The sequence below is a fragment of the Oryzias latipes genome, chromosome 2 (genome assembly GCF_053564925.1).
Source record: "Oryzias latipes strain Hd-rR chromosome 2, Olatipes_Hd-rR_3.1".
NCBI classification, from domain to species: domain Eukaryota; kingdom Metazoa; phylum Chordata; class Actinopteri; order Beloniformes; family Adrianichthyidae; genus Oryzias; species Oryzias latipes.
The window spans coordinates 37,324,852-37,351,823 of NC_136238.1; the positions used below are offsets into that span (position 1 = coordinate 37,324,852).

The 26,972-nt window shown below is 44.6% G+C and overlaps 1 protein-coding gene across 1 annotated transcript; it reads left to right on the plus strand.

Annotated features, from left to right (window-relative positions):
* The first annotated feature begins 7,392 nt into the window (after positions 1 to 7,392).
* LOC110013533 (NLR family CARD domain-containing protein 3) lies at positions 7,393 to 26,393 on the plus strand. The gene is made up of 11 exons (XM_078934755.1): positions 7,393 to 7,768; positions 8,807 to 8,944; positions 9,027 to 9,125; positions 11,304 to 11,382; positions 11,544 to 11,742; positions 11,882 to 13,682; positions 13,779 to 13,952; positions 17,429 to 17,605; positions 24,365 to 24,541; positions 25,258 to 25,431; positions 25,746 to 26,393. The coding sequence occupies exons 2-11, from the start codon at positions 8,859 to 8,861 to the stop codon at positions 25,765 to 25,767; spliced, it is 2,988 nt and encodes a 995-aa protein (XP_078790881.1). The 5' UTR covers positions 7,393 to 7,768; positions 8,807 to 8,858; the 3' UTR covers positions 25,768 to 26,393.
* The last annotated feature ends 579 nt before the right edge of the window (positions 26,394 to 26,972 follow it).

A 26,972-nucleotide genomic window follows, 5' to 3' on the forward strand; every position in this document is an offset into this window, starting at 1 on the left:
TTTTGTGATGAGTTTTGTTTTCTTGTTCAGACCTTGTGGTGTTTTTGGTTTTGATATCAAATTTTACTTGGTGCAAGTCAGAGCCGGATTTCTCATTGCACCTGGGTTCCAGTTATTCCTATGGAGTCCTATACTGTTCATAATTAAATAAATAAATATTTGATTAAATAAATAAATGTGACCTCATGCAAATACACAATCAACCAATAAATCACTTATAAATATATAAAAAGATCATGAAATGGTGAAAAAGCTGCACACAGATTTTAAATTAGCCATTATATTATTCAATATTATTCATTATTATTCAAAATTTTGCTTTAAAAACCTGTTCATTATTTTAAAACAGCATTTTAAAATATTAATTTTTAATCATGTGGAATATTATTATAATTCTACTTCTTTTTACAGAACCTCGGCTTTCAAAATCAATATTTTCTAAAGTAGCTTTGTTTTTATTTCATGTTGCTGTTTTTCACAATGGCGTATTTATTTCATGAAGAGCTTTTTCATGAGACAGGAGACGGTTCAGCAATTTTCATATTCTCATGAACATGTAGTAGTGGCCTAAGTTAGGCTGGCTGGCTGTTGGAGTTCCACTAAGCTTATATGAACTGGAGTTCAATAAACGCACCATGCCGCGTGTGGGAGGAGCTAGCAGCTAATGCTTTAGCCTGATAGCCACTTAGAGCTGTGACTGTGTTTATCTCACCTAAAATGCATGGATGCACAATGCACACGGAGAATGTTAAGAGATCAGGTTTATTTATTTGGAATACTTCCACATGATAACAATGTTTCCATGTTTGAGTTCATGAGATCATCCCAGAGAGTCTTCAGCTCCTGGGGGGTATTCCAGAAAGCAGGTTATGCTAGCTCTCACGATAAGTTTGATGCTAAGGAAGTTGATAACCTCAACTTTCGGTTCCAGAAATGGAGGTATGTTTCAGGGTAGATCAAGTTGCCATAGCAACTCATGCTCTGAACATAACCTGTTCTGGAGCAGGTTTAGTTGAAGCTTAGTTTGTTTACAGAGAGGTGAAGCAGCATGGAGTGTCCATTTGAAGATGATTTAGTGGATGAAGAAGCTCAGATAATACTTTTGCCACAGTGAGATGGTGATAAGACCACATAAGGTAAGTCAGTTTAAAAATTACACGTAGTTTTCAGACAGTTATTTTACTTTCATTCAAATTAATTTAATTAAGTAGGTGTAACTTTGGTGCTGCTGTTAGATTGGCACCGCAAAGGATTGTGGGATATCATTCCCTTTGCCTGTCTGGACGGATTTGGGTTTAAGTGTGGGTTTGACTAAATGTGTTTAGTTGTTTAGCTGTTTTATTGTGTTTTGCCATGTTTCGCCGAGTTATTTTGCCCTACTGAGCTTACGTCTCTGCTCCATTAGTGAAGGAGAGGATGATGAGTTTATATAGCACCCCTACGGGCAATAGCTGTTACGACAATGACGGTAAATTCCTTATTGAGATTTTGCACTCCGAGCATTTCTCCCCCCGTCTTTTTTATTGTTATTTAAATGAGTATATCTGCCGGCCCAACTTAGACATTTGAGAGTTCAAGAAATATTAAGATGGAAAAAAGATTTATTGAATTGGAGTAATGTGACATTTAGTTAAATAAGTATGTAAATTTGAGTTGTCTGAACAATTATTGAGTTTTATAGACGTAAGAAATTAGTTTGAATAAATTTAACTCAATTGCTTGTTCCCAATAGAAGTAATTCATTTAAGTTGGGAAAATTTCCTTGTGATTGGCGTCACAAGGAAAATGGAAACAAGATCAGAAAGTCGTGCGTTTACTTTGTCTGTTCTTTTTCTACACGCAGAAACTCTTTTGATGATGCAGCCGTGTTACTTTTTTGATGGACGTGTAATCTTCATACGCCGTCATTAAAATCTCAGACTCCGTCTCACTGAAGTACAGCGTTTTCTTTTTTTTCACCACGCGTTTTGTAAGGCCTGGAGGGTTGAAAGGTGGGGTAAACAACAAAAAAATGAATGAGGGTATTGAAGGGCTGGGGGAATGATCTGGGGAGAGCGCACGCACACCACCAAAGAGGACCCGAGTTCTTGGCTACAATGATAATTTATTACAATATAAAAATAGGAATGGCTACAGGGTTCCAGTTAAAAGACACTTAAACAAGCATAAAATAAGTCTAAAAATTCTAGGCACAGATTAAACCAGTAAAACACGATAAAATTCCCAGGAACAGTTAAAAAGGATAAAAGAGAGCTAAAAAGTCCAAAGAACGGTAAAAACCCCTTTAAAATGCAGCTCAAAGGGAGGGGTCACTGATCCCAACCAGGGGGCGTCCTCTCCACGCCAGGCTTGGCTTTTGGGGTCGACTTCTCCAGACGCTGCGCCGAGGGTCCCTCCGGACATGCACACCTGGACCTGGGAGGCGGGGCTCCCCTCGCCTCTGGGGTTGCGCGTAACGCAGACACTCCTCCGTGTCACCTCCAGCTGGCCCCCCGGACACGCTGGAATCCTGCGGAGACAGGTAGACGGCAGCACCAAACAATCTCCGATGCAGGCTGCCACCAGCCTTCCCGCCGACTTAGTTCGACCAGTCTGCAAAATCACGTCCGGCTACTTACAACACAGGCAGGGTCCCTGCCCTGCCACTGCGTGTTGACCGCGTTGCAGACTGGTGGTTCCAGCGTTCCAAGCGCTCCCGGTACGTGTGCGGTCACGGTGGGTCCCCACTGCGTCTGTCGCTCAGGTGCTCCAACCGCGCCCCGTGTGCGTGTGCCCTGCTGCCGGTGTGGGTACCGGATGTTCTCGGGTTGCCGGATGTTCTCGGGGTCCTTCGGGGTCCTTCGACCAATGATGACGTCACACTATTTGATTGGCTGTAAGTTGCCACGACCAATGAGTTAACGTCGCTAAGTTTTTTTAAAAACTTTATTGACAATTGCGGTATCATACATTAACAATGACATTAACGTCAACAACGAACAATAACGATGTAATCAATATTGCCTCGAAGATCAGTCACCATTGCCAAATATAACATATTGACATAGAAAATAAAGAATAGAGGGGAAAAAAAGAAACAATGAACATAACACACAAATAAATAAAAACATAAGTAAAATAAAATAAAGGAACATAGAAAAAATCTAAGTAGTCTAATACTAGTTAAGTTAGGGGTACTCGTGAAGTTTTTATTTCTGAACAAAACTAAGCAATTTCAAGCCATTCTTCTTTTTCATATAATGAAGTGATTGAAAGCAAAAACAGAGCTCTTTATTAAATGTTATAAAAGTGGTTTGGTCTTCAAAACTTGACCTCACCAAGATGGCGGTGCTCTCCTCCCATGAGGAACCACGTGATGTCTCCTCTAGTGATATAATTCATTGGAAGGACCCTGAAGGACCCCGAAAACATCCGGCAACCCGAGAACATCCGGTACCTACACCGGCATGCGACTTCCCTGTGCGCGTGCGTGCGCTCTCTGCCGGCGTGCGTGCGACCTTCTGGCCGGTCGGGCGGCCTCGCGGCCGGCGCGTGACGCCTCTCCCAAAGCGCGGACCTCCTGTGCTTTTCCCCTGATGACTCTTAAGTCCCGTACACACCGGGACGAATATTCGCCAGGCGTTATTTGCCAGCGTTTTTCGCCACGTTTTTTGTGTTCACACCCAGGCGATTTTCGCTGACGGTGAGCCGAGCGAACATGCAATTTCATTCCCTGACATTAGATGGCGCTTAATGTAAACAGAAATACTCCTGTACACAAGGTGGCGCTGCGCAACTTTACGATTCTTAAAGTCGCTTTTCACTCAGAAGAAGAGAGCAAGTATTTACGCGCTTGTCAGAATAATACAAAGAAAACATGAATATTTCAAGCACCAGTAGCTCCAACTGGTGCTTGGTTCTGAGATATTTTAGAATGTCCGTCATTTTTTCTTCGCGGCAGTCTATCTTCTTCGCTGGTATGTGTGCTCAGCAAGGCAGTTTTGTGTTTGAGCGCCCCCAAGTTGTGTTTTACTGTAACTTCAGAAGCTCCAGACACGTGTGCAAAAGCGCCATTCTCATTGGTCGAATAGATTTCGACGCGGCGCGTTGAAAAAAAAAACCAACCCGAGGCGTTTTTTTTTTTTGACGCGTTGACGCGTGGCGTTTTTTCGCGTCGGTGTGCACACTCTCATTGGTGCCCTTTGTTTAGTCACGAGGCGTTAAACGTCGGCGAAAATCGCCGGCGAAATTCGTCCCGGTGTGAACAGGCCTTTATAGTCCTCTTCTAATTTGGAACAGGTGTTGTTGATCGACAGCTGTGTTTCAAGGGGGCGTGTCCATAGCATGCAAAAACAGGTACCACAAACATGCAAAACATGCACAAAAGAAAACACACTAAAACATGCAATTTCCCCACATCATCACAGTTTCCATGGTGACTCCAGAAATCGGCGATCTATTGAGAATGTCTTAATGTACCTGCTGTGCACGTGCGTTAACCCAGGGTTACCAAGTCGAGCGTAATTACGCCAACTCATATCCGGTCTTTTGAACCGACATACCCAGAGTAAACAAGTTCAGGCGGATTTCAGCCAGAGTTCAGGCTCAAAGTCAGGCTAGTTTAAACATGCTTCCTGGAATACCCCCCTGCAGTCATACTTAAACTACGTCTTAAATTATGTTTAAATCAGAGCGCCCAGCGCAAAAAGTGTGTGTGTGTGTGAGCGCAAGTTAAGTTAAGGGTCTGTTGTTCAGTTCGCCGGAAAAGTAATAATAAAAAAGTATATCCAAAGTATAGAGACTGATTCTTTTAATAACCCACTCTGAGGTCTGAAAGGGGAAGTGAACCCCAAATCAAACCCCGGATCTCCTCTGCGTTTTACAACCAGAAAGAGAAACTTTCGCAGGAAAGGTTCAACATTTTCCCCGAGAGGAATCAATAAAACCAGAGGACCTGATTTATAATCATTGTCTCAATGAAAATAGATAACATATTATAAGGTTCAGGAGGCCCGAGCAAGTTGTTCCCCTATCCGCTGCTGCCTGCTCTGACTCTCTGTCGGTCCGCCAGCTCGCCTCCTGCGAGCCGAAATAAGGCACGATGACGTCAGACTGGATCTGTGAGCTCAGACAGCAGGGCTGTTAGCTGCAGAGCAAAGGAGAGCTGAGTGAATCTGGCGTGAGAGTCAGGAGTGTTTCAAAGGGGGACTTCAAGTTCAAGATGTGGACGACAGGAGCTCCTTTGGTCCACACAAACCCTCAAACTACAAAAACAGAGTCGTCCATGTTTGCTTCTTCTGCAGCAGACAGATTGTTTGACTCTATTTGATCTCTAATGTCAGCAAAGCCGCACGGATGTAGCTGAAATATGTCATCTCTCTGACTGGAACACCGCTGAGCGGGTATCGAGGAATTAGAGTCGATTTCCATGGATGAGCCAATGAGCGTTTAGATCCCGCCCACTTTCACTGATTGACAGAAAGACCCATTCTGCTGAAAAAGCTCTTCATGAAATAAATACGCCATTGTGAAAAACAGCAACATGAAATAAAAACAAAGCTACTTTGGAAAATATTGATTTTGGAATACGAGCTTCTGTAAAAAGAAGTAGAATTATAATAATATTCCACATGATTAAAAGTGAATATTTTAAAATGCTGTTTTAAAATAATGAACAGGTTTTTAAAGCAAAATAAAAAAATATTGAATAATACAACAGCTAATTTAAAAACTGTGTGCAGGTTTTTCACCATTTCATGATCTTTTTATATATTTATGAGAGATTTATTGGTTGATTGTGTATTTGCATGAGGTCACATTTATTTATTTAATCAAATATTTATTTATTTAATTATGAACAGTATAGGACTCCATATATTCCTCCATTCATCTAGGGGGCGGAGCTCTGCTCAGGTGTTCCTCAATCAGAAAATGAGGAGAAATGGAGATTTTCCTCCATTTCAGAAAGGACAGAAAAGGGGAAGATGGAGGCTCCAACTTTCATCTTCACGGTAAGTCTTTGTGTTTTCTGTTGTCTTCTCCACTCATGATCAAGGCTGTGATGTGTCTGTGTCTCTCATCTGTGAGGAAGAAGGGCAGCAGAGGAAGAGCTCAGCAGTTATCACCCTAATATGATTGTGTCTCAATTTTGTCTTTCATTGAGAAAACACTGACCTGAAAATTGCTGACTGTACAAGATATGATGTTTCTGTTCTGCCTGATTGAATGAGCCACTTTCATCCTATCAACCCCAACCAACAAATAATATCATCCACAGTGGTCCTTGGAGCAGAACTCTCCAAGTCTGGGTGGAACTTTTCCTCCATCATCAGATCCAGAGAATGTCTGATCTGAGTGGGATTGTGTCCAAACTCACACAGAACTTCTCCTGAATAAAAGCCATCAGGCAGCGACAGCAGTGTGATCACAGAAAATGTCCTCTGGCACCAAAACCACAGAACATTCATGAAATCATCTTTGGATTAGATCTGAAATTCGACTTTTTATTTGGTAAACTCTATTTTTTCAGAGAACAAACCGGCCTGCTTGGTGGTTTGATAGAGAGTGGGAGGAGCTTAATCCAAGGCTACTTCTGACTCGCTTTTGCCTTTTATATGTTCAACATTTAACAGCGAGAAAGTCAGAGTTGGTGATGTTTTTGGACAGTTTCACCCGTTTCTCTGAGTTGATGTTTGTGGAGGTCAGAGGTCAGACAGAGCAGTTTTCAGCTCTAGAAAGTAGGAAGAGGAACATTTCAATCCTGAAGAAGTCAACCAAACAGCAGCAGCAACTGGATTTTTCTAAAACTCTAGTTCAATAATCTTGTCATGAATGTATGGAGGAAATTCAGAAACACAGCTGACATGCAGACTCAGTGAACACTCAGTGAACTAGAACATTTCAGTACACGACATTTTTTTTTCTATTTTTAGACCTGCTGTGGTTTTCCCTCAGGTGAATCCATAATGTCAATCTGAATGATCCAAATTCAGAAAGTTGACATCTATGTTTTAGAATAAAGGATGAAGTCCATGTTGTCCTGGGAAACATTAACCGTGGAGAAAGTCTCTCTTCAGTCTGTAAAGATTTCATGAATGCTAACACATTTAGAACATGTTAAGTAAGTTTTCCAGTCTGGTCCATAACTTCAGAGCAGCAGCTTCACCTCACTGTCTCCATTCATGGAGATTCTTTAATGTTTGGACTTTGAGAAACTCATTTGACCTCCTGGATTGATCTTCATTATTTGGATCCACATTGGTCTTTGTGAAGGACTTATGGACTTGGGATCAATGTTCATGTTCTATACAGTCCACTTAATAACAGTTGTTGACCTTTGACCTGACCAGTAGAGGTTGTTGGACAATAATTGTCCAGATAGAAGTGGAGCTGCTGCTCCATCACAGTATTTCACACAAATGGATCATAGGATCCAGACTCAGAGACGCTGTGAGGATCGTTTCTGCCAGGAGCCTTTAGAGTCACAAACAGATAAACGTCTTGATCAAGAGTTGATTGACACACACACACACACCCACACACACACACACACCCACCCGCACACACACACACACACACACACACACACCCACACACACACAAACACATTACACGCACTACACTTCCACCCCTATGTACACACACATTCTGATTACAGGGAGGAGCTTAACACAAACACACACATAAGGGGGCGGAGCTCTGCTCAGGTGTTCCTGAATCAGGAAATGAGGAAGTGGAGAGTTTTCCTCCGTGTCAGAGCAGACAGAGCAGGACTTTCTTCTTCTTCACGGTGAGTCTTTGTGTTTCTGTTGTCTTCTCCACTCATGATGAAGGCCGTGACGTGTCTGTGTGTTCTCCTTTGTGAGGAAGAGGAGCAGCAGAGGAAGAGCTCAGACTGAACTTTGTCTTTAACTTGTTCTTCTTCCAAAAAGCAGCAGCTAATGTTCACTGCAGGTCACCTTTCTGACAGAAACAGAGCAGAATGCAGCTGTCAGATCTGCCCTGAAGGACAAACTCTGAGTTCTGCTGGATCCTTGTTCTTCCAAACAGTTGGTGACTCTGCTCCAGCCTTCCTCTCAGCTCACATTCTAATGACTTTCCAGAGAGGCTGTGGAAGCTCCTCAGTGCTTTGATCTCTGCTGAAGAAGGTCGTGAGGCTCTCAGCATGTTTCCAATCCTCTCAGTACTGAGATCTCCTTCATTTCTGAACTTCTGACATGATTCTGATGGAACAGAACAGGGAGCTCCTCTCTGATTGGTTCTTCCACAAACAGCATTTCTTCATCATCTGTTCTGTAGTTTGAATCAATTCACCTTCAAAGGATCTCCTTACAAAGCAGAAGCTTTGTAAGGAGACAGCTTTTTTCGTCTGGAGTTTCTTCTCATCTCCACTCTGAGCATCTTCATCAGTGTTCCAGAGCTCTTCATCAAATCACTGAATCCAGAGCTACTCAGCCTGCAGCTCTCTGTTTGTTTCTACATCTCAGAGGAAGAATTCATGTCTTTCTATCTTTTCTCTTCATGCTTTGATTTCTGTCTGTTTTTCTTGATGCTTCATGTTTCCTGAAGTGTAGAAACAGGAAGTTTGTTGTTTCTTTGTCAAAGTGACTGAATGGAAATGTTGCTGCTGCAGCTCCATGTCTCCACCTGGTGGAGGGAGAGCAGAAGTGCAGCAGCTGATGGCAGCTTCCTCTGCCTCCCACTGCTGTCTGACTGCATTCACCTGAACCTGAGAGAAACACAAGAGAAGAGCCAATCAGTGGAGGAGCAGCTGATCTGTTGGTGAAAGAGGATCAGAGCTGATGATGAGGAGGGTTTTCTTCTGCAGGTGAAGGTGGAAGGTGTGTGTGAGCTGATGTGGATCCAGTCAATCCAGCAGCATGGATCAGTGGGAGGAGCCACAGGAGGGAGCCCCTCCCTCTAAAAGCAGAGATGGTAACCATGACAACCAGAGCAAAGCTCAGAGGTGAGATGAAAATCTCCAACTGTCCATGATCTTCTCCATGTCAGTGCTCAGGACTCACACCAGCAACCTTCATTCTTCACAGGAACCAACCTGGACCTGGATCCAGCTGTGTTCTCTTCAAGAGTGACTATTTAAAGGATTCAAATCCAGACTTCAAAGACATCCCTTCAGCAGTGGAACAGTGAGTGTTTGTCAGAGTTTTTGGAGGCTGGATTCTAGTTCAGATGATCAACAGTTTTCAGATGAAGGACTTGAGGTCTGGTTCAGTTCTGGATCTCTCTGATCAGACTCACTTGGAGCATCATGTGTGTGATGAGATCTTTTCAGTTGAGTCTTCTGAGAGTCTCTGAGAGACATCAGAGATGTTGGAGAAGAAAACATGTTGACTGCTGACTCTGACTGACAGCAGCTCCAGTCTAATGAGAAGAATCACTGCAGACTCCTAGGATTCAGATTTTCATGCTTTCCAAACATCACATTGTTCTAGTTTGACTTTCTGCTCTCAGAATTTCTACATTTCTACATGGAGAATTGGAATCAGCTTTTCTAGAAAAAAGTCTGGATTGACTGACAGAAAATGCTGAAACCTGGAAACTGTTGATCCAAACATGTCATGTTATTCCAGACTAAACAGCTCAGTCTGTGTTCATGTCAAAGTCCATCAGCTGTTCATGAAGAAGCAGATCCTCCAACACTCTGATGGTTTGGTGTTTGCAGAGGTCAACAGGTCACACAGAGAGTCCAGTCTGCAGCCTCCAGCTGTGGATCCATGAAGAGTGACCGGTCCAAAGGTGGAACTCCAACCTTCAGAACTGAACCAGGACCTTCAGACTCACAGTAAGAAGCAGTTTCTAGTGAACGGAGATCTGTTGAGTTTAGCTCCAAATCCCAAATGTCAGGCATGATGTCATCATCCTCTGATGGCTTGAAATCCTTCAGGTCACTAAGTGAACAGAATTCATTCCAATTTAAACTGGTTCTTTTCTACATCATTCCATATCTGAGGCTCACTTATCAATCAAACCACAAAGTCTGAAGGTCTATTAGGAATTTTCACTGCCCTGCAGAAATTCAAAGATTTTACTTCATTTCTGACTGAACTGTTGGTGTAGACGCCTTAATGTCAGAGATGACCATTTTGCATTCAGTGTATTATTCAGTTTACAGCCAGTAGGGGGAGCCGGGGTTTCACTCTGTAGTTCACTGGTGGTCACGCAGCAGATGCATGTCAGTCTCAATTTTGGAATGGAGTCAAACAGTTTTTTGACCTAGCTAAGTTCTTCTCGTTAATTTGCATATTTTATTTATATTTATTCAGTTTTCCCTTAAGTTCACTGTGGATTATTGTTCACTTTTCAACCTGAAGAAAAGGAATTAAAGATTTTTTCTCTTTTACTTTTGGACTGTGGAATTTTATTGGATCGTTGGATAACGAGGAGAGCTGCAGGAGCGTCAAAACTGAGGACTTAACACTGGAACTATACAGTTGGCCCCTCCCACTTTCTATCATTTCTGTTCTTCTGCTCCAAAATGGTTTCGAAGACTAAAATCAGAACAAGTCCAAGTGTGATCTGGAGCTCAGGAATCCTCAGAGAAAGTTGGTGAAGAAAAATAAAGACTGAGAGTTAAGAATCCCAGAGAGCAGAGCTTTGATCAGAATCTGAAGAAGATCAGAGAAGATCTGAGAGACAGAAATTAATCTTTTCATGTTTTCTTATTTGAATAAATGTTTGGATCAGGATAGAAACATTGTAGTGAAATTCTTTCGTACATTACTCTTATAGCTAACCACAAAGTATAAATAGGAAGTTTTTCTTTGTATCTCATCAACAAACTCAAACATTAAATTCTTCATTTTCTTCTGGTCTAAATGAGAATCAAATATCCAGTTTTTCTTTCAGTTTTCTGTAACTCTGATTCATCTGTGAGTCAAAACTAACGTTGGAATCATTGCTGTTCTGGAAACCACAGCATTCATGATGCATTTATGATCTGAGATGATCCAAATCCAAAAGAACTCATCAAACACCATCATGACAGAAACTCACTTCTAACTAAACAAGTGTTTTTCTATTAGGATCCATCAGAGACTCAGAACTGGATCTGGATCTGAACCCAGCTGTGTTTCCTTCAGGAGTGACCGGTCAAAGGGTCAAATTATCGACTTTAAATCATCTTCCGGTACAGATAGGTGAGCTATTTGTCAATGTTCTTTCTAACCGACATTTCTATCTTCATGTGTGCTGCAGTGAGTGTTGGAGCTTCTCCATAAACACAGAATAGATCTAGTAGATTCTACTGAGTGTCTGCAGGACACCAGTGGGTCCAGTAGGATCTGATTGTTGCTGATTGTCCACAGACTGGACCAGCAGAGCTCAGAGACTCCCAGTGGTCCGTCTGTCCAGCAGCATCAAACACAGCTGGACTCCATCTTTCTGGTCTGTACATGAACAACAACTACTTTCCCATCATTCTGTCCACAGTCGTCTCCATGCTGCACTTTGGACACCAGTGGACTGTCAGTGTGTCCAACATGGAGCTGATGTTTGGCTCCATGACTTCACTCTGATTGGCTCATTCATCTGGAATTCTGTTGCAGCTGCTGGAGGACAACATTGTCACTTTTGTGAAGAAGGAGCTGAAGAAGATCCAGAAGCTTCTGAGTCACAGGGAGGATGAGGAGGAGCTAGAGGATGAAGATGAAGAGCAGAGGAGCAGCAGAGAGTTACTGATGAAGATCACAGTGAACTTCCTGAGGAGAATAAAGCAGGAGGAGCTGGCTGATGGACTGCAGAGCAGTAAGAGGATTTCTCTGAAGGTTTCAGCTGCTGAGAAATGAGGATTTACTGATGTCTGAACACATGGAACCACAGGGATTCAAACCCTCATCATTCAGGGCTGCAGAGAAATGATTTACTGTTTATTGTCTTCATTCAGGATCTGCTGCTGCAGTTTGTCAACATAAAGTCCAATCTGGTCTGAAGAAGAAGTTCCAGTGTTTGTTTGAGGGGATGGATAAAGCAGGAAGCCCAACCCTTCTGAATGAGATCTACACAGAGCTCTTCATCACAGAGGGAGGAAGAGGAGAGCTGAATGAAGAACATGAGGTCAGACAGATTGAAGCAGCATCCAGGAAAGCAGACAGAGCAGAAAAAAGCATCAGACAAGAAGAGCTCTTCCAACTCCCAGCTGGAAGACCAGAACCAATCAGAACCGTGATGACTAAGGGAGTGGCTGGCATCGGGAAAACAGTCTTAACACAGAAGTTCACTCTGGACTGGGCTGAAGGCAAAGCCCACCAGAACCTCCACTTCACATTTCCATTCACTTTCAGAGAGCTGAATGTGCTGAAAGAGGAGAAGTTCAGCTTGGTGGAACTTGTTCATCACTTCTTCCCTGAAACCAAACAAGCAGGAATCTGCAGCTTTGAAGACTTCCAGGTCCTCTTCATCTTTGATGGTCTGGATGAGTGTCGACTTCCTCTGGACTTCCACAAGACTTGGATCCTAAATGACCCTAGAAAGTCCACCTCAGTGGCTAATCTGCTGACAAACCTCATCAGGGGGAACCTGCTTCCCTCTGCTCTGCTCTGGATAACCACACGACCTGCAGCAGCCAATCAGATCCCTGCTGAGTGTGTTGACATGGTGACAGAGGTCAGAGGGTTCAATGACCCACAGAAGGAGGAGTACTTCAGGAAGAGGTTCAGAGATGAAGAGCAGGCCAGTAGGATCATCTCCCACATCCAGAGATCCCGAAGCCTCCACATCATGTGCCACATCCCAGTCTTCTGCTGGATCACTGCTACAGTTCTGGAGGATCTGCTGAAGAGCAGAGAGGGAGGAGAGCTGCCCAAGAGCCTGACTGAGATGTACATCCACTTCCTGGTGGTTCAGGCCAAAGTCAAGAAGGTCAAGTATGATGGAGGAGCTGAGACAGATCCTCATTGGAGTCCAGAGAACAGGAAGATGATGGAGTCTCTGGGAAAACTGGCTTTTGAGCAGCTGCAGAAAGGAAACCTGATCTTCTATGAATCTGACCTGACAGAGTGTGGCATCGATATCAGAGCAGCTTCAGTGTACTCAGGAGTGTTCACACAGATCTTTAGAGAGGAGAGAGGCCTGTACCAGGACAAGGTCTTCTGCTTCATCCATCTGAGTGTTCAGGAGTTTCTGGCTGCTCTTCATGTCCACCTGACCTTCATCACCTCTGGACTCAACCTCATGGAGGAACAGAAAAAAACATTCTTAAAGATTCTCAAACTGAAGCAAACCAGTCCAGTCCAGTTCTACCAGAGTGCTGTGGAGAAGGCCTTACAGAGTCCAAACGGACACCTGGACTTGTTCCTCCGCTTCCTCCTGGGTCTTTCACTGCAGACCAATCAGAGTCTCCTACGAGGTCTGCTGACTCAGACAGGAAGTAGCTCACAGACCAATCAGAAAACAGTCCAGTTCATCAAGAGGAAGATCAGTGAGGATCTGTCTACAGAGAAAAGCATCAACCTGTTCCACTGTCTGAATGAACTGAATGATGGTTCTCTAGTGGAGGAGATCCAACAGTTCCTGAGGTCAGGACGTCTCTCCACAGATAAACTGTCTCCTGCTCAGTGGTCTGCTCTGGTCTTCTTCTTACTGTCATCAGAAGAAGATCTGGAAGAGTTTGACCTGCAGAAATTCTCTGGTTCAGAGGAGGCTCTTCTGCGGCTGCTGCCAGTGATCAAAGCCTCCAACAAAGCTCTGTAAGAACTCTCAGGAAAATCACCTTCAGTGAATAAATGAATCTGATTGGAAACATAAAAGATTCAATAACTGCTGTCTGTCTTTGTTTTCTTCAGATTGAGATGGTGTAATCTGTCAGTGAGAAGCTGTGCAGCTCTGTCCTCAGTTCTCAGCTCTCAGTCCTCCAGACTCAGATTTCTGGACCTGAGTTCCAACAACCTGCAGGATTCAGGAGTGAAGCTGCTGTCTGCTGGACTGGAGAGTCCAGACTGTAAACTGGAGACTCTCAGGTCAGGTTTCATTCAAATGTTGACTCTCAACAACAAGTTCTGTTTGTTTTTCTCTTATTCCGGAGAAAATGTCAGATAGACGTCAGTGCAGAGGAAACAGCAGAGGACTGTTGCATAGAAGTAAAAAGAAAACAACATTCTGCTTGAATTAAAAGTCCTGGTTTTTCCTTATCTGATGGTTACAAATGTTCTCCTGGTTTTTTTGCACCAGACTTAACAGGAGAACCTAAGTTCATTCAAGTGTTGATATCTGGGAGAAGTTTATGTTCTGTGTTCTTCTAAAGAAATCATGAATCAATCCCAGAACTGGAGATTTCAATAGACAAACAGTTGCAGCAGATTTCTGACCCACAGAGCAGCAGCTCCTTATGAAGAGACACGAGGAGCTCAAACTGCAGAAGACTGAAAGGTCTTTCCCACAGACCTGGTTCTGGTGATTATTCAGAACCGAGCTTGGATCAGAACCAGGTCTTTTATGTCACATAGTCTTTTGGTTAGCATCTGGCTCTCAGTCCTGGTGCTTAAACAGACACTAAGTCTATTATGGGTTAGAGTGAAGAACCTCTGCAGGTTCTTTATGTTCAAGGCTGGGGGTGGAGCTACCTGCCAAAGTAATATGTTTAGATCAGCAAACCAAGAAACTGAAGAAGATCCTAAAAGATTTCTGGGATCAGAAAAGGGTACTGTGGGAGCAGCAGACACAGTGGACCTCACTAAATTTAAGTCACTGCAATTGCCCGACATTTTGGGCCCCGTGGATCCTCGTGTTTTTCAAGGCCCCTCTACAGCTCAGAGATGTCAGGAAATGCTTTCAGAGGAGAACTAAAGGCTTCCTGCCGGCTTCCTGGGCCCGGCGGTGCTCTCTCCGCGCGGTGGGGGGGTTCACATTACATCTGAGCCGGGGGTGTTGGTGTCCCTGGGGGGTGGGTTCTGGTCCTTGCTCCTGAGCGCTGGGCCCCGCCAAATTTCCATCTGTGGCCGAGCCTGGTCGGGCCATATTTACAACACCCCTTGTGGGCCCTCTTTTTTTCCCCGGGGTTCCCCCCTCCTGGGCGGGGGCGGCGGGCCCCTGCCTTGCTCCTCCCTGGACCAACCATGGGCCGGGCGGATGGCTGCCTGGAGTGCGGAGCGGGTCTCCCTTGGGGGGTCCTGGCTCGTACCTGGGGTTGGGGCGGGGGGATGCCCAGAACTCCTGGGTGGTGGTGGGGTGCTCGTCTGGGGCTGTGGGCGTCCTTCTCCGGTGGGGCCCTGCGTTGGGTTCTCCCGGCGCGGCGGGGGGGCTGTTCTCCTGGCTGGGCTGGGGCGGCCCTCTCTTTCCCTCCGTGCCTCCCTGCTCTCTGGCTCTGGGGGCCTTGCGGCGGTCCTGCTGGCCCTGGCCTGGGTGGCGGGCTTGGTCGCCCGGGCGGCGGTTGTTCCCTGCCGGTTTCCGTGTGGCGTTGGGGGGTTTCCGGCTGCCGCTGCTGCTGCGGTGGGGGTCTTGGGGTGGGGATGGCTGGGCGCTCTCCCTCCTTCTTTACACATTCCACCATCCATTTTAGAAGAACATGAGCACTCACCTGAGCACGGGTGTTGGCTCACCTTTGCACTGGCGGTTTGCGTGACTGAATGACTGAAATGTTTCACACTAGTTGGTTTTAAGGCATAAGTATGCGTGTGAGCACTATCTGTTTTGTGTACATGTCAACAGATGGACATTTTTGCAGCTAGCAGGTGTGTTTGACACTTGGGTGTGTGTGTGGACAGGCTCCGCCCTTTTTGTACTACATTTGAACCTTACCATGGTGATTAACAACCAGTAAACTTGTTGCTTTATGCTGCTTCATGGTCTTATCCCCCTTCCCCTCCTACTATCACCCTCCTTCCCCCCCTCTCTCTAACGTCCCTCTCTCCTCTTCCCCTCTTTCCTTTTCCGTCCGGTCCAACACCAAAGATCTTCAAACATGTTTGAAATTAATAAAGTTTGGCCTCAATTACAAAAGGGGTTTATTCAGACATACCTTTGGTTTGTCTGAAGATTAATAACCCCTCTTGTTAAAGTAAAATATGTCCAACACAAGAGGCCCTCAGCTCTCATCTGTCTGCCCAGCTGTTGGACAGGACAAGTTAAAAAAAAAAAAAAAAAAAAAAAAAAAAAGAGGAGAACTAAAGACTTTTTGAGCTTTTTTCTGCACAACCTGCTTCTTCCAGTCAAGATGAAGAGAGAAAAGTTTAGCTCTGCTTCATTCTTTGATTGTGGTGAACATCTAGCTGACCTGGATGACCTCTCCTATCAAGTCTACCGTTAACCATCTGAAGTAGTTCAGCAGCAGTCCTAGTCAAGAAGGTCCTTCAAACACAGACTTTCCTTCAGGCAGAGCAACAACACCAGAGAAATGAAATCCTGACTAAAAGGTTTTTCATCCTTCTGAAGACAGAATCAAATCTCTTTGGAAGTTCATTTTTTTTTTGTCTTTAACAACATCAAAACACGTAAGACGACTCTTAGGCTCCGCCTTTCACTCTGTGTGGGTGTCGCCTATATCATGACTTCAACTTACAGTCAGCCTCGTCTGTGTTTTGCTGAAGAAAACAAACATTATCGGAGGTTTTGCAAATATGGATGTGCACATTGTGCATATAAATTGAATGAGTTTTGCAGATCACCGCTCGCTCCATGGAGCAAGTGTGTTTGTGTATTGCCCTGGGGCAGTGCTGGAAGCGCAGACTCTTCCTGGAAAGGATAGTTCCTCACTTTTCTAAGTCACAATGTGAAAACCTACTTGTTTTCGTGGGGTGGGAGGGGTAGGTGCTCAGAGAGAAGGGTTAGAAAGGAATGCTCAGAGATGAGTGAATAGCTCCAAATACAGATTTGGGGTTGTTTTTCATGAGGAATTAACATTACAAAACATTTAAAAGCTCAAATTGTTGATATACCATATTATAGACCCAATAAGAGAACATGGAAAAACGCTACAGCTGTGTTTGAAAAAAGACTGGTTCAGATTTTCTTCATCAATTGAATTCATTGTGTACCAATGTCAGCCAATATTTTCAAGGACCGGCCTCTACGAAGATGAAGTTGGCGTCTAATGTTTTTGTTTTTAATCTTTTATTCACAATCAAATGGTTCTGATAATTCTTCAGAGCCAAACTGGTAGTCCCAGTTATTTATTTTTTAATCTGGATTCATTTTGTATTTCTATTCAACACAAAGGAGGACTTTCTGTGCTTCAGTTTCTTAACAGGGTTTTCTATAATTTGTTTTTGCTGTTGGAAAATTCTTCAATTTAAACTTTTTTTATATTGATCAAAAACAGCTCCCCCCGCAAAGTGTAATAAATTTTCTTTAACAGGTTGTCACACTTTTTCGGCCCATAATTTCAAAATGTCATCTGTCAGTCTGTCATCAGGGCGGGTCCCACCTGACTGAATGGACCAAGTTCCTGGACCTCCAGCTGCATCACTGCTCCTGAACACACTTTTCTGTCTGATTGCAGGTTGGAAGAATGCAGCTTGTCAGAGATCAGCTGTAAAGTTCTGGTCTCAGCTCTGAAGAAAAACCCATCTAATCTGACAGAACTGGACCTGAGTGAGAACCAGAACCAGGGGGTTTCAGGAGTTCTTCATCTGTGTGGTTTTCTGGAGAGTCCAGACTGCAGAGTGCAGAGTCTGAGGTCAGACTCCATGTTTCAGTTGTGTTCAGATCAATATTATGAGTACAGATGACTGACTGATGACATCACTACAGAACAACAATGTTACATTAATCTGATTCATTGGTCTTTGATGTTTTGAATGCACTTTGGTGAAAATTGTTTGATATTCTTGCTAAACCATTCATCTGCTTGCCCCAGTGTCTCATCTGTGCCTTAGTAATTAATCAAGGATAATAACATCTAGTCCTAAAAAACAGACCTGGGGCCTCATTTATAAACGTTGCGTACGCACAAAAGAAGGCGTACGCCGCTCTCTACGCAATAGTTGAGATTTATAAAAAGCAAACTTGACGGGAAAATGTGCGGTCCTCCACGCAAGCTCTGACCCAGGCGTACGCACAAAAACGGGTGAAATGAGAAACGGCGACACCGTCGGCAGATGGAAGAAACACGTGAAAGTGACAGTGGAAATGACAATCCTGCCTCTCATAAATGAACGCAAGACTTCACAAAGCAAGACTTACAATTAACAGCCTACACAAAGACCCGTTTGATCGATCAGCAGTGAAACAAACAAATCAGATCAAACGAGAATTACAACATAAATTCAAATGAACACATATTTGGAAAAAGAAAAGCTATATATGTTCTACAATATTGGCATGTTGTGCAATTAATCCTCATAAATAATATAGTTAACAGAACGAAATAATGTACAAAACTGATATTCTCGTCAGTGTGTCCGTCTGGCGGAGCAGATAGGTGCGGACGGACGGACAGACGTACTAATTGTCCACTGGGGAAAGTTGTTTTCATATTAAAACATTTCTTCATAAGCTATGGAATTATGGTATTCATGCATATGCCGTTAGTTTGTTTTATTTTTGATAAAACAATGTATGGCGTATGTCTCAACCATTCAGAAAGCCACAAGAAATTACATTTGCGCGGAACAATTTCCCATTTCCACGTGGATTATTACCGACATCTGTAGCTTGTCAGATGTAATTAAATGGAGGGAAATAAAATGCCCCATCACAATGCGTAATGACGCACAATGGCTGATCTTAGAAGATGTGGCAAATGGAAGAATTCAGAGTGAACGCATCTTTAGACAGCAAGGAGACTTGCTGGAAAATGAGGACGAGTGGCTTCTGAGCCGGTTCCGACTTCCTCGAGCCGTCCTTTTGGACCTCTGCGGGCTTTTGGGCCCGGCGTTACAGAGGAGCACTCGGAGGAACCACGCGTGTCACCCGGTGCATGCATCTGGCGCTCCGGTCCCCCCCTCCCTCCCATGGAGCGCTGTAGCCTCACAACCTCGGACCGGCCACCGTCTGCCGCTCACGTGCCTTTTTGGCATTAGTAATGCCCACACTGTGCCCTCCAAACAACACTTTTCCCCTCTTTTCCACCTCGCCAACGATAAATTCTACTTCACATTGAGTGAAGTCACGTTTTTTTGATTTCCTCTCTGTGTTTGCCGTGGTTTCGCAATCAATGAATATTCATTTGTGGGCGTTTCACGGACTATTTATGGGCAACTATGGGCGTGTCATGGGGCCGCAAAAGCTGCGCTGCATTTAGAATCGGTTGTGATTTATTAAGGGAAAGATGCGTAGGATGTGCGTGCGCACGGTTTTATAAATCCGAATATTTCTGTGCGTACGCACGTCCTATGTTTCATCCGTACGCCACTTCTGACGCAAGTCCTACGCAAAGTTTTATAAATGAGGCCCCTGATCATCTGGTGAACCAGTGACTGCTGTGAAAGTGCAGCTGGCAACAGGGGGAAGACCTTGTGACAGCATGGAAGACAGCTGACAGGAGGGAATAGACCCCCCCGGGGCCACCATGGGCTAGCTACTGATGGTTGTGGGATCCAGCCCGAGCGGTGTATGGGTCCCACCCCAATTTTGCTACAAAGAATTCAAGGAATACACTCCTAGAGCCTGCGAGAGCAGGAGCGGAAGATGGCTCACGGACTGCCAATCCGGTAACGAACATAGGAATGGAACAGACTACGAGATTAAAGATTAGTACACCTGAGAATCCGATAGTTATAGCAGGACGCAAGCTCCAGAAGTGCATATGTGGTTGGACAAAAGTTACTACTACTCATGGCCTGCAGACACACCAGGGCAGGAAAAAGTGCCTAACGAAGGGACAGCAGCGGCGTTGCATCGATAACTACTTTTTAAGAAGTAAGTTTAATCAGTCGACTGAAGTTCAGCATCAGGACACACACCACAGTCTGCAGGACACTCCTGTCCCAGAGGAGGAAGAACGAGGCACAGGAGAACAACCGGTAACCAACACGTCGCACCCCTCAATTGAGAAGAAGATCTTGGGGCGAAGGCCATTAGTAAAGTGGCCAAAGTCCTGCGACAAGTCACTTTGAATGGAGGTCAACAATGATCTCTGCAATATCCTTGAAGGGGTCAGAAGCAACACCATGAAGAAATTGGAGAGAATGGGGAACCTCATCTTCACATACAGATTGGAACGGTTTGGAGTGATTGAGGGCAAACGATCTACTCCGACAATTCACAACCAAATCCAGAATACAAAAAGAAATGGTCCTGCTAATTAAGGAGAGGTGGCAGCTAAAGAAACAGTGGAGGAAGGCCAGAGAGGAGGAAAAGGAGGGAATTAACGTTCTGCAGGAAGAGATCAAGGGTAGGCTGTCCACACTGAGAAGTGCGGAAAACTTCTTGAGGAAACGCAGAAGGAAGGAGCAAACAAGATCATGTTTCTACAAAGATCCCGTCAAATTTGTAAAGAGTCTATTTACAAAAGAAAAAACTGCAAGTCTCTCTGCATCAAAGGCGGAAGAACATCTTTAAAAAAAAAAAAAAACGGTACTGATGACCGATATCAGGAAGAGGTTTCACTCCCACCTGACATGCCGCCAGTGAGCACACCAGAGTACCAGCTTAACATGAGTCCACCTAGGTGGAGTGAAGTGGTCAAAATTGTGCATAGGGCAAGGGCCGCATTAGCTCCAGGCTCCAATGGAGTTCAATATAGGCTCTACAAAAATGCCTCAGGCGTCCTACAAATCCTCTGGAAACTTATGAAAATTGTGTGGATAATGAAGGAGATTCCAACATCCTGGTGGAGAGCTGGAGGGATCCTTATCCCAAAGGGGAAGTACTCTTCAGAACTCGGCCAGTTCTGCCAGATCAGTCTCTTAAATGTTGAGGGAAAAATCTTCTTCAGTGTAGTGGCTCATAGGCTAACAAGCTACCTGCACAGAAACAACCTGATTGACACATCAATCCAAAAAAGCAGGGATCTCAGTATTCTCAGGATGTGTAGAACACGCTAGCATCATCTGGCATCAGATTCAGCTTGCCAAGAAAGAAAGAACAGATCTCCATGTGGTTTTCGTGGACCTTGAAAACGAATTTGGCTCAGTCCCCCACAAGCTCCTGTGGACAGCCTTTGACTAAGTCCTACCAGCTCTTACAACCCTGGTAAAGGCCTAGTTCCAGGATATCCAACTGTGTGTGTGATGACAGCAGAGTACACCACAGCGTGGCAACACCTGGAAGTGGGAATCATGTCTGGCTGCACCATCTCCCCATAGAGGTCATCTTACAGGGTTCTCAATGGGTGGTTGGTGGACAACGAATAAAACCTGTGCTGAGACTTCCACCGATCAGGGCCTACATGGATGACCTCACTACTCTGACTACGACCAAGGCTTGCACAGTACGGCTGTTGGGAAAGCTTTAGAAGAACATTGAGTTGGCTAGGATGAAGATCAAGCCAAGTAAGTCCAGAAGTATCTCCACTGTCAAGGGGAAGCTGTCAGACCACCGCTTTCACATTGGCGAGGAACCTATCCCAATGGTTTCAGAAAACCTGTGAAGAGCCTAGGCCGCTGGTATGATGCTTCCCTTAGAGATAAAGACCAAGTAGAGCAGCTCAGAAAGGACATAGCTGGGCTAGAGAACATCAACGGCACCCTGCTCCCTGGCAAACTGAAACTTTGGTGCATGCAGTATGGTTTATTAACACGTCGTCTCTGGCCACTTACTCTGTATGAAGTGCCACTGTCAAAAGTACAAAAGTTGGAGAGGTTGATCAATGCCTATGCCAGAAATAGCCTTTGCCTTCCCATGTGCCTCAGTACCATTGGACTCTATGGCAGGGGGATGTTAGAACTACATATATCCAGTTTGGTAGAGGAGTACAATTGTGCCAAGGTCAGATTAGAGATGACACTCAAAGATACCTGTGACTCTCTGGTTGCCCGAGCAGCTCCCATCCTGGCCACTGGGAGGAAGTGGGCCCCAATGGCAGCAACTGATCTGGCCAAGGCAGCACTTAGACACAAAGAAATTGTGGGATGCGTGCAGGAGGGGAGGAGTGGTCTTGGTCTCTCATCTAGCGCACCTTCCTGCGGGAAGGGCAACCCAGCTGAGAGGCGTAGACTGGTGGTCCAAGAGATACGCCGGGAAGAGGAAGCAGGAAGGTGTGCTCAAGCCGTGGCCCAGGCAAAGCAAGGTCAGTGGAAAGGGTGGGAAGGAGTGGAGAAGAGGAAACTATCCTGGAAAGACCTGTGGGAGATGTAGGCATCCAGGGCAAGCTTTATAATTAGGGCTACCTATGATGTCTTGCCTTCTCCTGCAAACCTAAACCAGTGGTATGGCGAACACCCCTCATGCTCTTTATGTCAAAGCCCAGCAACATTGAAGCACATCTTGGTGGGATGCAAGATCAGCCTCAGTCAAGGCCGTTCACCTGGCGACACAATGTGGTGCTAAGGTGTCTGGCAACAGTGCTGGAAAGACAGAGAACAAGCGTGAACGCCCATCCTCAAGCCAAAGAGCAAGGCTGGAGTGTGAAGGAACGCCCAGTGGAAGTAGGCTGCAGGGGTTTTGTGGCCACCTCAACATCCAGGCTACTCAGGGAGATGGTAGTGCGAGGGAAGGCATCTTTAAAAGAGACGGAAGGGCTTTGCTCTGAACCACATAAGCCTAAGAAAGCAGAGAGCTGGGAAAATAAAACCCAGGCTTTCCCAAAAAATTATCTTCTGCATTTTTTTTTCTAAATGAATCAATTAAACAAATATGGATCTATCGACCGGCCCTAAGGCCAGATAGAATCAAACACCAGGCCAGATTTGGCCCACGAGCCTTGAGTTAGACACAAATGTCTTAAAGGATTTCTGGAATAAGAAAAAGGAAGTTCGGGAGCAGGGTTTCAGCTGTCAAAGTTGTGGAAATCTGCTCTCTAATTTAAGTATGCCACTTCAAGCATGAATGATCTGTTGACTTTGATTCTTCAGACCACATAACACAAATCTTGGTCTCTCTGAAATGGCTGCTAGTGAAATATTAGCTTTTATTAAAATTCTGGTCTTTACTTTAAAGTCCCTGGTAGGTACGGCACCTCCTTACCCCTCCAATCTACTTTTCAGATATTCCCCCCTAAATTCCCTACACTCCACTGACCAGTTTGTGTTAATGGTTCCCAGAACCAAACGTAAGTTTCAGGGGAACCAAAAAGGCCCGTACACACCGGGACGAATATTCGCCAGCGTTTTTCGCCACGTTTTTTGTGTTCACACCCAGGCGATTTTCGCTGACAATGAGCCGAGTGAACATCCAATTTCCTTCCCTGACATTAGATGGCGCTTAATGTAAAACAGAAATACTCCTGTACACAAGGTGGCGCCGCGCAACTTTACGCTTCTTAAAGTCGCTTTTTACTCAGAAGAAGAGAGCAAATATTTACGCGCTTGTCAGAATCATACAAAGAAAACATGAATATTTCAAGCACCAGTTGCTCCAACTGGTGCTTGGTTCGGGGATATTTTAGAATGTCCGTCATTATTTCTTTGCGGCAGTGTAGACGCTACTTGGCGTCTATCTTCTTCGCTGGTATGTGTGCTCAGAAAGGCAGTTTTGTGTTTGAGCGCCCCCAAGTTGTGTTTTACTGTAACTTCAGAAGCTCCAGACACGTGTGCAAAAGCACCATTCTCATTGGTCGAATAGATTTCGACGCGACGCGTGAAACCAAAAAAACGAACCCGAGGCGTTTTTTAAAAAGTGACGCTTTGACGCGTGGCGTTTTTTTGCGTCGGTGTGCACACTCACATTGATGGCCTTTGTTTAGTCACGAGGCATTAAACGTCGGCGAAAATCGCAGGCGAAATTCGTCCCGGTGTGTACGGGCCTTAAGTCTGCTTTGTTGGCTATTAAACTATAAAATCAGTTGCAACCGGCAATTAGAGAGGACACGGTCTTGGAGAGTTTTGAAAAGAATTGTTCCTCTATTTTAGTGCTTTAGCATCAGCCTAGCCCTGGTTTTAATTATTTTAAATCTGTTTTATGATTTTTATTATTTTCTATTTGGTTTTATGTTTTAATTTTTTTATGTTTTGTTGTCCATTTGTGCAGAACCTATAGCACAGTCTTCTTTACTGCTGGTTGAAGGTGCTTCATAAATAAATAAATGAATGATGAATAATGATGAATCTGCATTTCTTCTATGCATTTTAAAATGTATTAAGTAATAATTAATTCATAATGATCAATGACATTTCAATTCCTCGTCTGCTTTAACTTCATTTCAAGTCATTTCTAATCTATTGCATTTTCATTCCTGATCATGTTTTTGGGTCCAAATCCAAAAGAAATGAGCAAACAGTGAAAATGTCATCTGTCAGTCTGTCATCAGGGCGGGTCCCACCTGACTGAATGGACCAAGTTCCTGGACCTCCAGCTGCATCACTGCTCCTGAACACACTTTTCTGTCTGATTGCAGGTTGAGGAGCTGCAGTCTGTCAGAGATCAGCTGTGAAGTTCTGGTCTCAGCTTTGAAGAAAAACCCGTCTAATCTGACAGAACTGGACCTGAGCGGGAACAAGAACCTGCAGGATTCAGGAGTTCTTCATCTGTGTGGTTTTCTGGAGAGTCCAGACTGCAGACTGCAGACTCTGAGGTCAGACTCCATGTTTCAGTTGTGTTGAGATCAATATGATGACAAAGTTGTGTTGACCCACAGCAAGCAGAAATGTCCAGATTCTGATCTGCAGCAGCATCTTTCTGCAGCTGCTTGTTCTCTTCAAAGATCTGCAGAAGAACTTCTTTTCTTCCTGCAGCTGCTTGTTTCAAAGCTGTCTGCTGACATTTGTGCTCCACAAAGTCCTGCTTGCAGCCATCAGCTCTTCTTTGTGTCTTTGCTCCAACAGACTCCTTTAAAGCGCATGCATAAGAAGCAGCCGTGCACGCTCACATGCACTCTGAGTCCTGCTGCTGTGTTTCAGCAGATGCAGCTGAGAGTCCAGCGGCTGATGTTTGTGAGCAGACAGTGACAGAGTCCTGCTGCAGCTGGATGCTGCTCTGACAGACACATCCTCCACAAACATCCTCACCTTTTCATCCACAAACATCAATTGGTTTGGATGCAGCCACAGGCTGATGTTTGACTTTCACACATCTGGACTTCTTTCCTGAAGCAGCTGCATGTTGTCCTGAATGTTCCTGAATGTTCTTCTTCTCTGCTTCTGCTGGATTCTTCTGATCTGCTGCTGTTGTTTCACATCTTTGGACTTTTTCTAACTTTCTGATCTTCTTCAGCTCTGAACTCTTTAGAAGAAGTGAAGGATGAAAAACATGAACTTTGTCTTTAAACTCAACTCTTTGTTCTGGATTCAGGTTGAGGAACTGCAGATTGTCAAAGACCAGCTGTGCTGCTCTGGTCTCAGCTCTGAAGTCCAACCCGTCCCACCTGATATACATGGACCTGAGAGGGAACGACCTTCAGTCTTCAGATGTTCAGCAGCTCCAGGATCTGGTGGAGAGTCCAAACTTCAAACTGCAGACTCTGAGGTCAGTAGAGGGTTGGAGTCAGTCAAGCTGCTTCCAGATGTTGCCCTAAAGTTAGTCTGAGAGCAAAGATGCAGAGTTTCCTGTGAAGCTGCAGCTTCTCAGTGAAGCTCTGAGGAGAATGATGACAGGCTTCAGGACAACAGTCAGCCAATCAGAGCAGCAGAAGCTCCAACAGGTGAAGATGACAGGAAGCTGCTGCTCTGAACAGGACTGAAGCTCCTGCTGCTCTTTCTGCTGCTGTGCTGCATCACTGACTGACACACCAGGATCAGGAGACACTCCTTCATCTCTGTCTCTACACTTTCTCTCTGCAGGTGGGAGGACTGGATAGTCTGATGTTCCATCTGGAGGAGCAGAGAGGAGCAGCAGCAGCAGCTGGTCTGCAGAGATGTTGTGACTGGACGGTGTTCCTGGGAGGTGGAGAGCAGAGTGATGGAGGAATCAGAGGAAGTGGAGATGAGTGTCAGAGTTGCAGCAGGAACTGATCTGAGATCAGCTCCACTGTCTCTCTCAGCATCAAGTGGACAGTTATTGTGCTGCAGCTCCCCCGGTGGACTGATGGAGAACTGCACTTCCTCTTCTCATTCTAACTTGGAGTGTTGGGAAATCTCAAGCTTCTCTTCACTCTTTTGTTGCCATAGTAACTGATGTCATTCTTCCCGTCAGCTGATGTCTGTGTTTCTCTGTTCATGAAGCTGTTTGTGTATAATATTGTGACATTGTCCTCCAGTTCAAGCAGCATTCAGCCTCTATGCTCAAAATTTTCAATGTTATTTCCATCGTTTCCACTTTGATACACTTTGAAATGAGGATGCCGACAAATGCCGAGTCAGCAATTGACTTTTCTTGGAAAATTACTATTGTCTGTAGAGAACAGAGGAAATTCTGTAGACGTCCACATGTGGATCCCAGGACTTACTCTGCTGTGGAAACTTTTTTTATAAACTCAACTTTAAGATTCAGTTTTTATCAAGCCGTTTTCTTTATCAGTAATTTAGTTCCTTAATAATGTGTTATTTCTGCCTTTTATGGTTTCCTTTGGCTCATACAAAACCAACTGCAATGAAGCAGGAGGGAGAAGGGAGACACCTGTGAAAGACGTGTGGAAGAAGAGAATCCTGAAGGTTTCTGTGCAGACATGAACTCAGTCAGAGAGCGTCTGAATGTTGGAGGATCCAGAAGAAACCAGGAGCTCATGAAGGTGGTTCTGTTGGAGCAGAGAGCAGAACTCTGATCCCAGTTTCAGGAACAATGCAGGCTCATGTTCTGGACTGAAGAGTTCTCCTGAAATGTTCTGTTCAGACTTCTTCAGGATCACATCTGTGTGTGAATGTGGAGGTTTGTCTGAACCAAGCTGCAGCTAGTTCACTTTGAAGCTCCTTCAGGCTCACACAGCAACAATGACAAAGACTGAAGCTGCTGTGCTGCCCTCTAGTGGCAAACATGGCATCTGCAGCACACATTTCTGCTTTCATAGAAAGAACCAAAAAATTTTTAATCTTAATACAGATTCAGATTAATGCACATTCAGATCAGTTCCA